Here is an 18,309-nt window from a genome sequence, read left to right on the forward strand (position 1 = left end):
GATATATCGTTTGCAAATATATTCTCCTATTCTATCAGTTGCCTTTTAGTTTTGCTGATTGTTTCCTTTGCTGTGCAGCAGCTTTTTATTTTGATGAGGTCCCAGTAGTTCATTTTTGCTTTTGTTTCCCTTGCCTCTGGAGACATATTAAGAAGTTGCTGTGGCCAGGATCAAAGAGGTTTTTGCCTGCTTTCTCCTTGAGGATTCTGATGGCTTTCTGTCTTACATTTAGGTCTTTTATCCATTTTGAGTTTATTTTTGTGTGTGGTGTAAGAAAGTGGTCCAGGTTCATTTTTCTGCATGTTACTGCCCAGTTTTCCCAGCAGCACTTGCTGAAGAGACTGTCTTTATTCCATTCTTTCCTGCTTTGTCAAAGATTAATTGACCATACGTTTGTGGGTCCATTTCTGGGTTCTCTATTCTGTTCCATTGATCTGAGTGTCTGTTTTTGTGCCACACTTCTTTTTTCTTATTTAAGCTTCATAATAATAGTTAGTAGGGAAAGACATTTTCACACCCAGTGACCTAGTTCTGCAGTAAGGATGAGCCTAGATGCAGTCTACTGGACCCTTTCTCTTGCTTTCCTTTTCATTGCAGTGGAGGATGTAGGTTAAGGATCAAGAGTTTGGGATGTGGAGGAAAATGAGATGGTATTTTTCCTTTGGAGGTAGGAGTGAGCTTATTAAGGAATAAGTGGAAGGTTCTTAGATTTTATTCTGAGCAGAGGAGTAATGAAACCATGTCTATACAAACGATTGTTTGATTCAGTATGTTTGCTGGTTTGAGATGATTAAGTTTTTTACGTTTCTTTTTAAATGTCTATTTTTGAAAGAGAGAGAGAGAGAGAGAGAGAGAGACAGAGCATGAGTGGGGGAGGGGCAGAGAGAGAGGGTGAGACAGAGTCTGAAGCAGGCTCCAGGCTCTGCACTGTCAGCACAGAGCTTGACACGGGGTTCAAACCCATGAACTGTGAGATCATGACCTGAGCCGAAGTTGGACACTAAACCAACTGAGCCACCCAGGCACCCATGAAATGATTGTTTAGTCATTGATGGAATAACCACAGTTGTATACTGTATATATTTAGGACTTTGCTGTTGCTGTGCCATCTCAGGCCACCTTAATCTTGCTCCTCTTTCAGCTCCTTCTCAGTCCTGCAGCCTCACTGTGCTACACTGATGCCTTTTTGGGGAGTGCCCTCCTCAGAACCTGTTACAGGGTCTATAGCCTAATACACTGCACTGGCTCCAGTGGCTTTGTTTTGTGGGGATCATTCCCACTGTGTACATGGAGAAATAGAATCAAGGGAAAGACTTGCCTAAAATGGTTTCACCGCCTCCTCACCGTATTTCTCTTAAAGTAGTGCCATTCAAAGTGTGGCCCACTGGCCAGCTTTAGAACTAGTCTGCCATAAGAACAGAAATGGACAGAAACAGTTTTAGAAACTTTACTAGCAATTTGATAGAGTGCTTTTATGTGTGCTGAGTTTAATAATGAGAATTTAGGCTTTTGTCTTTTTTAATTTTAAATTTCTTGTTTTCTAGTTTTATTGTATTTTACAAAACCATCAGTTTACAATGTATTAAGGAAAAAAGCAGTTTGAGAAACATTGAATTTGACCACCTAGACTCTAATGGGACTTTTGACAATGAAGATGTGCTTTCCACATGGAAACCATTGTCATTTCAGTTTAATGATATCTCTGTTGTGCTTTGTAGTTACAATGTCTTTAACTTATCTGAAATTCCCCAAACAATACAGTGATATGGTGAAAATGCTAGAGTCTTTGCTAAGTTTGGCTCTATACCACCGGTGCAATCCTGGTCAAGTGGTTTAAGTCTTCAAACCTTAGTTTCCTCATCTGTAATAACAATAGTACTCACCTCACAGAGGTGTTTTTCTGATTAAATGAAAGAATGTATGTGATATACAGAATAGTGACTGGATCAAACACTGTAAATGCAATAAATGTTGGATATTAATGAACTGCAGTAAACACTATTATAAAATGGAGATCATGCTTATCTACCATCATGAGAAAAGTACAGATTAACATGGTTATAATTATTCACCAAACATTTAAGCAATATCAAGTGCAAGATCTTTTAATGGATACTAGGATATAATCCTTGTACTCTAGCAGTTTAGAATCTAGCAGAGGTATAAAATACACACATGTGAGATGTATGTGGAGTAAAATAAAGGCTGTAAGGAAAGAGGGAAAAATGGGGGGAATCCATTTTTTTGATTCCTGTAAGGAATCAAGAGGTTTTAAAGAGGACAGTGTTTGAGATGAACCTGAAAGGATGGATTGAAGTTTTACAACTTTGAGTCAAATATGACACAGAGAAGTTTCAAATGATCATGATATATTGAGCTAATACCAATCAGATATTAAATCAGACAGTATGATGTCAATATGTACAGTATGATTCTCTTCCCAATTTATAAAAATATTTGTTTATTTTGAGAGAGAGAAAGAGTGCATGAATGCAAGCAGGGGAGGGAGAGAGAGAGAGAGAGAGAGAGAGAGAGAGAGAGAGAGAGAGAATTCCAAGCAGGCTCCACACTGTCAGCACAGAGCCTGACATAGGGCTTGATCCCATGAACTGTTGAGATCATGACCTGAACAAAAATCAAGACTCTGATGCTTAACCGACTGAACCAGCCAGGTGCTCCTGCCCCCATTTTTATTAAAATTATGTATATAGATAAAGGGCTAGATGGAGAAGTTAAGTGATTATTTCTTGGTGGTGAGATCATGGGAAATATTTATTTTCCTTATTCTTTTAATTTTTTTGTTACTTTTTGGTATTTAAGATTTCATAATATGCATTTTACCAGAGTAGCTTTATAATTGGATAAGCTACTTTTTAAAGGGCTGGCTAAAATCAAAGCTGCTAAATTAAGTATAACTTGGTATTACCTTTAAAAAATTAAAAAAATTTTTAATGTTTATTTTTTTGAGACAGAGAGAGACAGAGCGTAAGCAGGGAAGGGGCAGAGAGAGAGAGGGAGACCCAGAATCCGAAGCAGGCTCTAGGCTCCGAACTGTACAGAGCTTCTCAGGTGGAACTCAGGAGCCATGAGATCATGACCTGAGCCAAAGTTGACACTTAACTGAGCCACCCAGGCACCCCTAAAAACTCATTTTGGCAGTTTGTATTAGTAACTATAAATGTGTTGATACACTTTCACCTAGTGGTTCCATTTCATGGTATTTATCTTTAAGAATCTACATTCATGAGAATGTCCTGTGAGTTCTTTGTAATATTAAGAAGAGAAGGGAATACGTCAAAGAATGGAAAATTAATTCAGTAAATTTTCCATATCTACTTAAATAGAATTTAGCTGTTAAAATACTTATGAAGTGTATGAAATATGAAAAATATAAATACACATGAAAAAAGAGTACCCAAAACTGTGGGTACTCTATGATCATAGCATTGTAAAATAAGTATGCATGGGACAAAAAGTCTAAAGGAAAATACACCAGATGCTGAGAGTGGCTGTGTTTGTGTGAAGGAGTTTTCTTTATTGTCCTCATGTTTTATAATACAGTTAAAACTATTTTTACAATAAAATCGATCATCATTTTAAAGCCTGGGTATGAAAAGTTTCCTTACTGGCACTCTGATTTCAAAGTACTAAATAAATTAATAAAGTATTAAAAACCTATTCTGTATTTCTTTGCAGTTCCTTAAACTTCTACAGACCACATTTTGAGATTGTTAACCTTGAAAGTTTATGTGTAGATAGATAGGTATTCCTGCCATGATTTGCATGGAAACGGATGATAGAAGGGACTCTCTTTTTACAAATGCGAATTCTGAAAATCCAGTCTTCCAAGCTGGTAGCAGAATCAAAATTGGAACCCAAGTCTAATAGTAACTAATACCGTTTGTAGCTCCAGCCATGAGTGCTGATAAACTGGTCAAGTCTACAGACTGAACACTGGCGTTTCTACCATTCTGGCTAGCTAGCCTGAGGGTTTGATTCCTTTCGCTACAGCTCGTACTCCAGCTTTCACTCTTTCCCACCACTTGGGGGCTCGCAGATTCTTCACCCTTTTTAAGTTCCCCACTTTTCCCTTTCCCAGCGTCCGAAGTACCGCAGAATACCCGGCAGGGGTCGCTGCAACCCCCTGGTACCGCAGCCCCTCCCCTGGCCAACCGTCGATTGGGCCGGCGCGTGACGTCACTCCGTTTTAGCCAAACAAATGGGTTTCGGGGCGAGCGTTGGGCTCCGCCGCGCCGTGCTGGGCGCTCGGTCCGCCTCAGCGGTGGGGAGTGAGCCAGGCCTCCTGCTGCCGCCGCATCGGGGTGTGCAGCCCCGGGCCAGGCCCCGACCGGGGCAGGAGCGCAGGTGGGTCCGGGCCGCGGTGGGGCATGGCGTGAGGGTAGCGCGGTCGGGGTCCGGCGGCTGCGGCCACCGTGGCCGCTCCCCGCCCCCTCCCGCCGCCTGCCTGCGCTCCCGGGGAGCGGGGCGGGTGGGGGCGGGGGCGCCGCCCGCGGGTCCCGGGCTCGCAGCGCGTCCGGCGCGTCTGGGGCAGGGGCCCCACGGCCCGCGCCTCCTCCCGGGCCGGCCTCAGCTAGTGCACGGGCCGGGCGCTGAGCGCCCCCGCGGGCCGCGGAAGGTCGGGCGGGCCGGCGGGTGGCAGCCGGGTCCCCGGTCCGGGCTAGAGCTCAGGAGATCACAGTTAGGCCGTAAGGAGGCACTGGACCGGCTCTCTCACCTCCGGGACCCGCGGCCGGTGAGGAAGTCGGGCCCTGGGCGGGAGTCGCCTCGCCTGGTCGCGCCCGCCGGGCTCGGCCACCCTGTCCTTTCCGTCCCGGCGCAGGTGAGCTGACGCCTCCCCTTAACCTTCCTCTGGGACCGGGCAGGACTGGGGCTCAGAAGCTTCTGTCGCCTCCGGGCAGGCGCAAGTCTACTGCGGGTCGGCCCTAGTCAGCGATGAAGTCACAGTGCTCTGGGTCCTCGTGTCTGTGACGTCAGGGGTTTCCAAGAGATGGGCTATGATGTCACTGCAGACCCCGCGGGGATCTTGGCGCGCGGGAGGGCGGGGAAGACCAGGAGGGGAGAAAAGGAAGTTCAGTCTTTTATCAACGCCTGGAATTGCAGCGGATTTGAATAGAAAGTGGTTCGATATCAGCATTTCACAATTTTAATAGTTGTCAAGTTCTTTAACTTCATTTCAAACAAGCATTGTTAGTACAGTTCGACAAGACACATTTGATTTAGAAAAGTCTAAATCAGGAGGTTGGGGGAGGTTGAGTGTTTAATGTGAATGCCTTTTAGGAAGCTGAACTCATAGTTTGATGCTTTGTGATTGGAATTGCTGAAGAAATAGAACCAACTGGAGTGCTGATAATTCAGTTTGCCTTACTCTTTTTTTTTGCTACCCAGTTATGAAATCAAATACGGTATCTGCTTCTTCGCAGTTTTGCTAGAGAGTGGCCAGAAAGGCGGACCTTAAATGAACTTTTTCTGTTGTAAAGGGGTGGAGGGGTAAGGCGGGAGGTTTGAATTAATCCAGTATTCTTTTTAAACAATAATTACCTGAAGATTTAATTTATTTAGGTTGTTCTTGTCTTGTACTGTCATGGATAATTGAGGGCTTCCTGTGGTTTTAACTCACCAACAAGCTGTTTTCTTGCTTTCCCACTAAAACTGGGCTATGACAATAACCCAGGACTGCTTGTCTGGACAGGTAACTAAAATTTTGTCTGTATTACTTTCAAATATAAAACTACAGAATTATATATATATATATATATATATATATATATATATATATATATATATATTTTTTTTTTTTTTTTTTTTAATATATTTTTTTAATTAATTAATTAAAAATTTTTTTTTTTTTGAGAGAGAGAGAGAGTGTGAGCAGGGGAGGGGCAGAGAGGATCCCCAGCAGGCTCGGAGTTGTCATTGTGGGGCCAGATGTGGGGCTTCAACTCAAACCATGGCATCATGACATGAGCTGAAATCAAGAGTCAGACACTTAACTGACTGAGGCACCCCTAGAATTTTTTTAAAGCGCCTTTGTGAATATTGTTTTTCTTCGAAAGCTTTCAAAAGAGATCAGGCCAGAAAAGAAGCTAGTCACTTGCCATTACTGACCCTCTTCAGACATTTTAGCATATCAATATAATTTTTTCCTCTCTATAGGATCATTTAAATAGAATCTAGTTTGAAAAATAGTTGCCTTAAGATTGAAGTATGATTACAATATAGGGTCTTCAGCTGGAAGCTTGGGTAGGAGTCCTCAGTCCTTCCTCATTGACCTTGATTTGTAATGGTAATTTTTTTGTCTTGTTGTTAATAGTTCCTCTTCTCCATTTGCCTCTGAAGGTGATTGATAGGTATTGTCTCTCTGAATTTTGCATCAACATGTAGATGGACATTATACTGTGTACATTAACACAGTAAATGAAAGCAAACATTTACCCTCCTTAATTACTGTTGGATTTGACTGGAAGTTCGCAAAAGAAGGCTTTCTTACAAATTTCTTTTTGGTCCTCACCATACCTTGGAAATCTGACAGAGTTATGTGTGGTACTGAAAATTGTTTGTTTGTTTGTTTGTTTTCTTTTAAGAAGTTAGTAATTATATGGTGATAATGTTGATTGAAGGCTCTAAGGACAGAATTTGAGCCTTTGGATCCTCAAGACTGATAGGTACCGAGTTAACATGAAACTGCTGATATTGAGGGTTTTAGTCAACCTACTCTAAGATGAAAGGATCGTGGCAAGATAGTATGTGATGAAATTGAAGGAGGTTCAGAAGGACACTTGTACAGGTCTTTTCCAGGTAGCCTTTCAAGGGCAGGCTATGTGGCTCTGTGTAAATTAAGTGTATCGTACTTGTATATCTGGGAAGGGATGGAAGTCAAACTAAATGTGAATTGAAAGACATATAAATGATGATGATACAGTAATCTCTTCCTGGCAGTGCTTTTTTCCCCTCTGTTGTGTTTAGTAGTTATGATTTTTTTTCCTGATGGAACATGAGAATAGGTGGAGAATAATATCTTTAAGTGTATTCTAATGTGATTGAGGAACAATGACAGGTATAAAAAAGCCAGCTTATGTGTATAGTTGTATAACTATTTAGCAAGCCATAACTCTTCTGAAACATTTTTACAGCTTGTTTCTACCTTTGGCAGGATGTTTTTCTACCCAGGCCTTGAAGTTTTGGGTCTAGGAAGTAGCTTTTACTTCTTATAAATGGACATTTATTTTAGATTGCGTTTAAAATATTTTGTTATCTTCTTCAGTTACTGCATTTGAAGGGACTAAGTCGACCACTCATTAATGATTATGGCATCTTTCTGACAGCTAAAGCAAATATGAAGAAATCAAAGTGCTGTATTTTATGAATTTTCCGAATTCTTTGGGTATGTTTATTGGATCATTTCTATTAACAGGTAGAATTTAAATTCTTGTACAAAATTTCTACTTTATTTTCTAAACTTAAATTTATGCTCAGTTTAACTTGGAGAGTTTTGATATTCTAGTAAGCCTTAGTCTTGTTTAATATTTGCTGGGGGAGAACATACTAATCATTAGAGACATCATTTCGTGTAATCTTCCAAAATTTGCAGCTGTTTAGAACCAGATACTTGAGGGAGGCTACTATGGTATAATGAATGCCTTCCTTGTTAGGTCATGTGTGACAAAGGCAAAATTCAGCAAGTGCATAATTTACAGTCCTTTGGAAGCAACAACAACAAAAAAAAGAGATTAACTCCAAATGCATTAAGGTCATCTGGAAATTGAATTCCTGTCAGTCTTTATCTTTGCATAATTTAACTTCTCTGTAGTTCATGTTTATGGTATGTTGAAGCTGATGAACATACTATATATTTTTTTTTTTTAATTTTTTTTTCAACGTTTTTTATTTATTTTTGGGACAGAGAGAGACATAGCATGAACGGGGGAGGGGCAGAGAGAGAGGGAGACACAGAATCGGAAACAGGCTCCAGGCTCCGAGCCATCAGCCCAGAGCCTGACGCGGGGCTCGAACTCACGGACCGCGAGATCGTGACCTGGCTGAAGTCGGACGCTTAACCGACTGCGCCACCCAGGCGCCCCAACATACTATATTATCTAGGAAAGTACTAATAATTAGAGAGTAGGTGTTTCTTAATGTTAGCTGAAAGAATTTATCAACCTTTAATTTCCAACAACATCTTCTAGTTAGCTCTCGACAGAGGAGGCTCTGGATCTTCTCCTTTTAAATATTCAACTTCTGGGGCGCCTGGGTAGCTCAGTTGGTCCAGCATCTGACTTCAGCTCAGGTTGTGATCTCACAGTTTGTGAGTTTGAGCCCCGCGTTGGGCTCTGTGCTGACAGCTCAGAGCCTGGAGCCTGCTTTGGATTCTGTCTCCTGTCTCTGCCCCTCCCCACTTGTGCTCTCTCTGTCTCTCAAAAATAAATAAATGAAAAAAAATTTTTAATATTCAACCGCAGAATCCTAGCACATACATTTCCTACCCTGTTTAGTTTAAATATGAAACTAAACATTAGTATGTGTGATTAAATATTACTAAATTTATTATAAGGCATGGGTTTCATTCATCCAACAGACATTTTTTGAGTACCTCAGCTAGGGACTGTGACATGCAGATGAATTGTCCTTGCTACAAGGATCCTTGACCTTTGTTTTAATATTTCCTTGCCATGGAGACCCATGGGTAGGTGGAGCCAGAATTGGACCAAGAGGGCGAACCAGTTATGTTATGCCAGATTGGCCAGAGGTCTTATCTAAAAGTCAGTTTAAAGAGGTATTTAGAAACTCAGGTGAAAAGAATGGGGAATAGATTATGATACTGGCAAAGGGTCTAGACTCCACAGATTTGGATTACTCTAAAATGAGTGGAGCTTAGCAAGTGAGCACTTTCTTTGAGTCAAGAACAAGTGCTGAAGGCCAGAACTAGCCTGTGTAGGCAGTCTAAAATTAGAGGCAGAGTGAAGAGGTAGAATCCAGATATCCCACTCTCACAGGCATTGTGTGTACCTTTTTCTACTCTAAGGTTATTCCTTTTCTTATTTCCTTCCCCTCCCTTCCCTCCCTCCTTCCTTTCCTTCTTTCCTTCCTTCCTTGTTCCTTTTCTTAAATTGACAAACTCACAGCCTTCATTTCCACTTTTGTTTTCTTTCCCTGCCATTTTATTATGGAAAATTTTAATCACAGAAAAGTCGCAAGAATTGTTTGCTGAACAACTGAATACCCAAGTACCTGCAAACCTAGATTCTGTAATTTATATTTTGCCTTATATACTTATCTATCTATCCAACCTACCATCCCTCTCTCTTCCTGTATTCATTCATCAATTTATCTTATATTTTGTTGTGTTTCAGAGTAACTATATTTTACTCCTAAATACTTCAGTGTGCCCATCATGAACTATTTGTTTACTTGGTTTTTAGGTGGAACTTATATACAGTAAATTGTACAGATCTTACGTATACCATACCCTTAGTTTGGGCAAATTCATACATCTTTGTAACCTATAACCCTGACAAGATAGAACATTACCGGGGCGCCTGGGTGGCTCAGTCAGTTGAGTGTCCGACTTCGGCTCAGGTAGTGATCTCACGGTTCCAGGGTTTGAGCCCGCATTGGGCTTTGTGCTGATAGCTTGGAGCCTGGAGCTTGCTTCGGATTCTTTGTCTGTCTCTCTCTGTCCCTCCTCCACTCATGTTCTGTCTCTCTCTGAAAAGTAAATAAACATTAAGAAAAAAAAAAAAATAGAACATTACCATCACTATAAGAAGTTCCTTCATGTACCTTCCAAGTCAATTTAATTAACTTTTTAATCTTCTGCAGTCTTATTTCCACCAGTTTCTTCTGAAAATACCCGTTCAAAGGGCTAGCTTTGTTAGCACACTTGAGTAGCATTGTGCTAGGTGTTCAGAATGTAAAGAAGAACACAGCTCCTACTCTCTTTAAGCTTATAATTTAGTTTGGGTTATAGTCAGGTGTCCAAAAAGAGATAAATGTTATATGAATTAAGAGGAGGCAAATGGGACTGCCAGAGAAAGCTTCCTAGGTGTGAGTCTTGAATTGGACCTTTGTTTTGGGATCCAGAGAAGAGTTGTGTGTGTGTTTTGTTTTGTTTTTAATTTAAATAGACTGATTAGAAATTAGAAGTTATTGTATTAAACGACACTAGCAGAGAAGGGTGGTTTGGACCCAATTTTGGAGTGAGTATAAACATTATTCTATATCCAGTGATAATTTTTGAAGAAGGAAGGAATATAAAAAACATTAAATTCTTCTCTTGTTTGTCATATCTGGTACTTAATTGTGTCGATGATTTCTTCATTTTTTGAGGCCTCTCCTTTCTTGGTTCTTTGCCTATCTCTGATTCTCAGTTTTGCTGGCAATTCTTTCTCTTCCAGATTTAAACTACTGAGAGCTCTGTCTTGACTCTTTATTGTGCTCCTTGTTATCTGGCCCTTAGCTCTTTGGGCTTCTCAATTATAATTCTTTCCAGGTCCTTGCTACATCTGTATCCATAAGCTGTTAACCCTTGTTAGGTTTCTAACTGCTAATAGTATGCTGCTTTTTATGTGTCCCTATTTACTTTGTACTTGTTCAAGAGTCTGTAGCAAGAGCATTTGTTCTAAGTAGTTGTAGCACATGGGATTTATTAGGAAAGAAAGATGTACACTTGGGCTGAATGAATAGAGTAGATGAGCTTCTAGGAACAAACCTCAGAACGACACTGCAGAATTTGCCTGCTAAGGGGGCTACTGCCAGTGTTGACCGTGCTGTTGAATCAGAAAGCTGCTGCCACCGTACTTACCTTTAAAAAAAGAAGAAGTAGGAGTAGGAGAAGGAGAAGTAGTAGTAGTGGTTTACCTTCCTTGGGCAGAACTACCATTGATGTTACTTTCTGCTCCCATGTCTTATGTAGGTGTGTCTGCTCTTAGGTCAAATGTGAGACCTTAATTTAAAGGGCATCTAGAAAATGTAGTTTTTAGTTCAGCCTCTGAAAAACAGGAAGGTGAGGATGGGTTGGAATGAGTAGTGACATTCACTTTGTGAAAAACTAAACTCCTTTTCCATAGATTCCCTCAGTGTAACAAAGTAAAGTCTTTTCAGATTTTGCTATTTCTGTGCAAAGACCATGGGTATTGTTCTAGTTTCCTGAGATGGAAACTACTGCTCTCAATTGTACCAGATTTTTATGTTCTGGGTATAACAAAAAACTGACTCAAATTTACTAGCTCATAATATTGAAAAGTTCAAAGGTGAAGCTTGATCCACTTGTACTTATGTGATCAGAACCTCATCTTTCTCTTTTTTCCGTTATTTAATGAGCTCTGCTTCTGATGTTTTGGTCCCTTTGTGGTCCCAGCATGTTTGTCAGCAGCTCAAGCTCTAGGTGCTCATGCCATCAAATCCAGAGAGGAAGGGTGAGTGTTTCAGCAGAGGCTGTAGGGCCTGACCTTTGTTCCTTCATCCAACCCTTTGGCAGTCTGAAGCCTACAGGACCCCTTTTTTGGGTTATTTATTTATTTTCATTGTTATTGTTACAAAAATGTTTATTTTTGAGAGACAGAGCAAGTGGGGGAGGGGCACAGAGACGGGGACAGAGGATCCAAAGCAGGCTCTGTGCTGACAGCAGCTAGCCTAATGTCGGGCTCGAGCTCACAAACTGTGAGATCATGACCTGAGCCAAAGTTGGACACTCCACCAGCTGAGCCACCCAGGCGCCCCTTAAATTTTTTTTGAAAAAAAGAGTAATAGTATTTCACTGGTGACCCTCAAGGCAGGCCGATCCCACCCCACCTTGGGGAGAGGAGGGGGGCATCAGTTGTCTTCCACTTATTTTACATCTCTCGTGTCACTTCACCATGCCAGACTAGGGTCAAGCTCAACAGGGTCTTCTTTCCCCATTCTCTATGCTGTGGTTTCCCCATTCTCTATGCTGTGGTTATAGTTATTCCTGCTGTTGTACTCAGGCTTCACTGAATTTCTCCACTTTGACATTTGGAGTACTGGGCAGAAATCACATTGCATCAAAGGCTGGGGGCCTTTGTGATATTTTTTTTTTAATGTTTATTTATTTTTGAGAGAGAGAGAGAGAGAGAGAGAGAGACAGAGTGCGAGTGGCAGAGGAGCAGAGAGAGGAGGGAGGATTTGAAGCAGGCTGCATGTTCTGAGCTGTCAGCACAGAGCCCAATGAGGGGTTCAGACTCACAAACCGTGAGATCATGACCTGAGCCAAAGTCAGACACTCAGCTTACTGAGCCCACCTAGGCAGGAGTCCAGGGCCTTTGTGATTATTTTAAAATAAAATATATAGGTCTACAAAGAGAAGCAATTGTATTAAAATACCATTATCAAAATACTTTTTAAAAATTATAAGATAGAATTGCTTCTTTGTTAAATAATAAGATTTAGTATGGGTCTAATAATTTCCAAGTAGTGATAAACATTGGCATTATTTATAAGTGCAAGCAATGATAATGTGATATGAAACTATCTGTGATTTCTGCTGGTGACAGAGTGACTGGTATTGCAGAATATTGTGGTCTGTTGACTGAATTCACAAAAGGGCATGCTAAATGTCAGTTAAATTAAGTTCAGTAAAATTAAAGATATCTTCTCCCCCTCATCTTAGCTTCTAGACAGCCTGAGTTCTATACCCAAACTTTTTGGGGCATCTGTGTGCTTCAGCTTAAGAACTATAGCTTGAAGAGAGTTTCTCTTCCCAGGAGCCCCAGCAGATAGATGTCTTCATGTATCTCATTGACTTTGGGTCATATTGACATTTCTGAACCAACTACTAAGGCCAGAAATATTTGGTAACTAGTTTAGCCAGCCTGAACCTACCCCTGGAGCTGAGGTTAGGTTCATTCCTACCTAAACAGCATGATGGCTTAGCTTTTTTTTTTTTTTTTTCCTGAGGGAAAGTCAGGGGCCACAGGGTGCTGAATAGCAAATAGTAGATGTCCAATATGTCATCCTTAATTCATCCCCTCTCCTTTGCTCCCGTAGTCCATCAGTCATCACATTTTAGTGAATTTTTCATTTGGATTTGTCTTTCCCTGATCAAAGTCTCTGTTAACATCCTGGCCTCCAAATTGGAGCATATGGGATAGTCCATTGGGTTGCAAAAAGAAAAGTATTAGAACTTATAGTTATTTTTGCATACTTTTAGTATTTTTGTGTATGTTTTACACTGTATGTAAAATAAAGAAGTTCAGTAGTACATGCACGTGTGTAAAATATAGAAGTATGTACTTATTTTTATTAAAAATTGTTTTTAATGTTTATTTTTGAAGGAGAGCCAGAGCATAAGAGGAGGGAGGGGCAGAGAGAGAGGGAGACACAGAATCGGAAGCAAGCTCCAGGCTCTGAGCTGTCAGCACAGAGCCTGGTGCGGAACTGGAACTCACTGACTGTGAGATCATGACCTGAGCCGAAGTTGGACGCTCAACTGACTGAGCCACCCAGGCTCCCCTAGAAGTATATACATATTTATGTGGGTACATGTTAAAATTGTTTCAAATCATGGGAATGGGAGGGTCAGAAAAGTTGAGATAACCATAGAGCAGTGCCTTTTAGTAGAAATTTAATGTGAGCTGTGTGTAATTTAAAATTTTCTAGTTCACCACATTAAAAAAGGTAAAAGCATCTGAAAATAATTTTAGTATGTTATTTAACATAATATGTCCTAAACACCATGATTTCAACATGTAATCAATATAAAACTTAATGAGATAGTTTGCATTCTTTTTTTCATGTCAAGTCTGAAATTTGATGTTCATTTTACATGTAAATCTCATCTCAGTTCAGACTGGTGATTTCAGATGCTCATTAACCACATGTGGCTAGTGGCTTCTGTAGTGGATAGCACAGATCTAGACCAATAGATTATTCTCGGTTTAGATTTCTATAACTGTCTCTGTAGTTTTCATAAATCCATTATTCTCTTCAGTTTTTTTGTACACTTGCTGGGTCAATTGAACAAAAACCCCACTGGGATGTTACTTTTCCTGCATCACATTTAACAGCTTTTTAAAAATTTTCCTTTTATTTTTTTGAGAGTGTGTGTGCAAGCAGGGGAGGGGCAGAGGGAGAAGGAGGGAGAGAATCTTAAGCACGCTTCATGCCCAGTGCGTATCTGATGAGGCTCAATCCCATGAGTCTGGGATCATGACCTGAGTCAAAATCAAGAGTCGGATGCTCAACTGACTGAGCCACCCAGGCACCCCTTAGCTTTTAAGACTTTCCCTAAGATAGTCTGTCCTATCTTTCTTCCTCACATGTTTCTAGGACTGCCTGCAACAAACCTGGGGTTCAATTAGGTAGTTTCCTCAGCTTTGCCTTTCCTTTCTATTTCTATTTCAGATGTAATCATTCATTATGAGGAGTCTGTTCCCATAAAACCTCCTTGGACTCTCCAATCCCTCTGCAGTTTATTTTCCGAACTCCCACTGTGTATATTCAGTACTCAGCCACTTAGCACTTTAGCACTTCATCATATACTGTTGTTTACTGTTCTCTAATTGTTTCCTGTGTGTCATTAGGTTTATCTCCCTTAGTAAATGCTAAGCTTCATATCTTATGTCTCTAAATTGTAGATACATAAAGACCTATCTTCCCCCCCCCCCCATCTTTAAGGATATACCTGGGCTATTTAAATTTATACCTTTAAATTTTTTGAAATTCTGTTTTGTTTTCTACTCTGCTGGTTAACTTAGACACCTAGCAGATTCAGTGGTAGGAGTTTGTGTATTGAAATGTTTATTTGGTTCTTGAAAATGAAAGAATTTAATTTGATTTATAAAGTAGTGTACTTGAAGCTGTAAGATCATTCTTGGAACTATAGTAAGGAATTATTGATTAGCTAGAGTTTCTGAAGATGAAATTTGAGTCTGATTAGGAAGTCTCAAAGGACACATTTGCTCTATTGTCCAGGAATCAAGAGTGGCAAACTTGTTTTCCTAAGTAGGACAAGAGATCTTATTTCAAGTTCAGTCATCAGGATTATTCTCTGGAGGTTCTCGGCACTTTCTACACACTAGTCACTTTAGCCCTAGGGGATTGGTTTCTCTAGTGGAGCAGTCTTTTAGATGAAGAGCTTTTTTGCCATCCATAATGTTTTAGCTCATTTGGATTACTACAAAGAGGACTACGAAAATGGATCCTGAAAAGATGTCTGAAGAAGATCATACGGCTTTATGCTTTAGGAATCCTATCTTTCATTTGGTATTTTCTTGCCTGTGTGATATTTAACACATTGTATGGTTATCTTGATAAAATAGCTATATACCAACATTTTTAACTTGTGGAATTTCAAGGCCTCCTTATTACTATTCATTTACTAAAAAACTTGCAGTATGTTTTAGATGCCAGGCATTAAGCTAAGTGCATTAGTTAACTTCTGTCACTTTTTCTGTTGGCACTATTTTACAAATCTTCTATATAATCTTTGGCAAGTAGTGGTCTTCAAGAATATATTTTGTCTTACTGTTTAACACGTTGTGGGTTTTTCTTTCCCTTTTTGGCAAATATCATTAAATAAGATTGTTTTTGTTTGGATATTTATTTACTAAAATAAATATCTATATTTTAAATATTTATTTTGTGAGAGAGAGGCAGAGAGAGGGAGAGAGAATCCCTAGCTGGCCCTAGGCTGTCAACGCAAAGCCCAAAGTGGGACTTAATCTTACAAACTGTGAGATCATGACCTGAGCCAAAATCAGTTAACCTATTGAGCCCTAAAATATATTAACTTCTGGAAGTTCACATTTTTCTTTTATTATCAGGAGGTTGTAAGTTTTCCTGAAATTAAAACATAACTTTACATTCTAGTTGCATATATTTGTAAGACTGCATAGTATAAAATATTTTTATAATTTTTATACTTTGATAATGTTTATTTAACATTAAAAAAAAACTGTCTTAAATTTTTTTTTTTTTACATGTATTTATTTTTGAGAGACAGAGCACACGTGGGGAGGGGCAGAGAGAGAAGGAGACAGAATCGAAAGCAGGCTCCAGGCTCTCAGCTGTCAGCACAGAACCCGACATGGGTCTTCAACTCACAAACCATGAGATCATGATCTGAGCCGAAGTCGGACGTTCAACCAACTGAGCCACCCAGGCGCCCCGTTAAAAAACAACAAAAAAAAAAACCTTCTTAATTGGCTTCTTCAATAAATCCAGCAGTTATTAATCTTTGTTTCCTGTAGAATCAGGTAAAAATTTACTACGTTGTTTATACCATGAAAAAAGTAACAGGATTAACATATGCAAATTTTAAGTGTTGAGAAAAGAAAACCACGGAAGGTCAGTTTGATAAATTTCTCAGAAATCTTCATTTTATTTCAGTTTATAATCTGATTCACAGACTTTCATAGTTACTGTTTGTAACTGTTTATAATCTATACTTCCCTAGCAAGAAAGAACCTTTTGTATGATTCTTTCAGCTAATCTGAGAAAAAGCCTGTTGGCCTTTTTTGATTTAGCTAGCTGCTTTTGTTTGTTCTTAATGAAAGCAGATAATGAGAAATTAAAAGATAAATAATATGTTTCTAGCAGTAGAATGCCCCCAATGCTTCTCTTTTTGGTTAAAATGGTTTCTTGTCTTTTTTCCTTGAAAGAAGAGTTCTCTGCACTGTCCTTACCTTTTCCCCCCTTTCACCATTTTCTTTTGTCATTTTTGTGTCTAGTGGTTTTTGGGTAATTAGTCCAGTGAGAGATCATGTTGAAACTAAAGTCAATATAAGTCTTCAAATCATTAAAATTTGCATATATGAAAATTTCAAAAAATTTAAATAGAATATTTAGTAGGATTAAAGAACATTTATTTTTTGGGTAGGTAATGTGTTCATGGTTCAAAATGCAAAAGGTGTAAAAAGTGAGTTTTCTCCTCCCCTGTCTGTTGGGCACACTTTTCCTCTCACTGGAGGCAACAATTCTATTCTCCCTACTTTTTAAAAAAATGCAAGTGTATCCTACATGCTACCATATTGACTTTTACTTGATTTTTGTCCTATACATATTGTTATATGAAGAGTGTATTATTAGTGATAGAACTAAACTAGCAGTGGGTTAACGAACAAAGTTCTCTTATAAAAATTCAGGTAGTTGGTCTAGGGCTGGTATAGCATTCGTGGTATTTCTCTCTCTGTTTTGTTTGGAGGCATAGTGAATACAGTAAATTGCACAGACATTAAACAGTTTGATGAGTTTTAACAATTGTATATAACAAACCCTGCGGTTAAGAGAGCCCTCTAGTCTGGTCCTTATTCTTTCCCCCACTCCTTGGTTCTTTCCATACTATTACTGCTCCACTGTTGCCTAGTGTGCTCATTGAGCTAGTTGAATCTCCAGCCATTGCAGCCCATTCCACACCGCAGGATGCAAGAAGGGATGAAGGTTACATGCCAGCCTTTTTACAGGAAGATTTCTAGAGCTGCCGCTTCGCAACATTTTTAATGTTTCATTAACCATACCCATAAATAAAGTCGTTTCTTGTTTTACTACCCTTCATTTTATTGCACTTTGCAGATTTTGCATTTTTTACAAATTGAATGTTTGTGGCAACTTGGTGCCATTTTTCCAACAGTGTTTGATCAGTTTGTGTGTTTGTGTCACATTTTGGTAATTTTTCCGTATTTCAGACTTTTTCATTATTATATTTGGGTGATTTGTGATGAGTGATCTTTGATGTAATTGTTTTGGGGTGCCATGAACTGTGCCCGTGTAAGATGGTGAACGTAATAAATGTGTGTTCTGGCTGCTCCACTGACCAACCGTTCTTCTGTTTCTCCCTCTCCTCGGGCCTCCCTGTTGCCTGAGACACAATATTGAAATTAGGCCAGTTAATAACCTTACAGTGACCTCATAGTGTTCCGAGTGAAAGGAAGAGTTGCACATCTCTCACTTTTAAATCAAAAGCTAGAAATGATTAAGCTTAGTGAAAAAGGAATGTCCAGAGCTGAGACAGACGGAAAACTAGGCTTCTTGTGCCACACAGCCAAGATTTGAATGCAGAGGAAAAGTTCTTGAGGAAATTAAAAGTGTTAACTCTAGGGAACATATGAATGGTGAGAAAAAGCAAAACAGCCTTATTATAATAGCTGATATGAAGATAGTTAGTGGTCCGGACAGATCAAACCACCTGCAACATTCCCTTAAGCCAAAGCCCAATCCAGAGCAAGGTCCTCACTTCAATTCTTTGAAGGCTGAAAGAGGTGACAAAATTGCAGAAGAAAAGTTTGAAACTAGCTGAGGTTGGTTAGTGAGGTTTAAAAAGCCACCTTGATAATCTAA

General features: G+C 39.6%; 1 protein-coding gene and 1 long non-coding RNA gene across 9 annotated transcripts in view; one reads left to right on the forward strand and one right to left on the reverse strand.

Annotated features, from left to right (window-relative positions):
* Positions 1 to 4,846, reverse strand: part of LOC131517249 (uncharacterized) — a 58,777-nt gene extending 53,931 nt beyond the window's left edge. The window contains exon 1 of the long non-coding RNA XR_009264474.1: positions 4,736 to 4,846. This is a non-coding gene — a long non-coding RNA (uncharacterized LOC131517249). The remainder of the gene's footprint in view (positions 1 to 4,735) is intronic.
* The window catches only part of FBXO34 (F-box protein 34), an 89,814-nt gene continuing 75,713 nt past the window's right edge, over positions 4,209 to 18,309 (forward strand). The window contains exon 1 of one of the 8 annotated variants that reach the window (XM_058739111.1): positions 4,209 to 4,365. In XM_058739111.1, the coding sequence (XP_058595094.1) occupies positions 4,220 to 4,365 (146 nt within the window). In that variant the 5' untranslated portion in view covers positions 4,209 to 4,219. The other 7 variants (XM_058739113.1, XM_058739118.1, XM_058739114.1 and 4 more) reach the window with 7 other exon arrangements.

The sequence above is a fragment of the Neofelis nebulosa genome, chromosome 7 (assembly GCF_028018385.1).
Source record: "Neofelis nebulosa isolate mNeoNeb1 chromosome 7, mNeoNeb1.pri, whole genome shotgun sequence".
Classification (NCBI taxonomy): domain Eukaryota; kingdom Metazoa; phylum Chordata; class Mammalia; order Carnivora; family Felidae; genus Neofelis; species Neofelis nebulosa.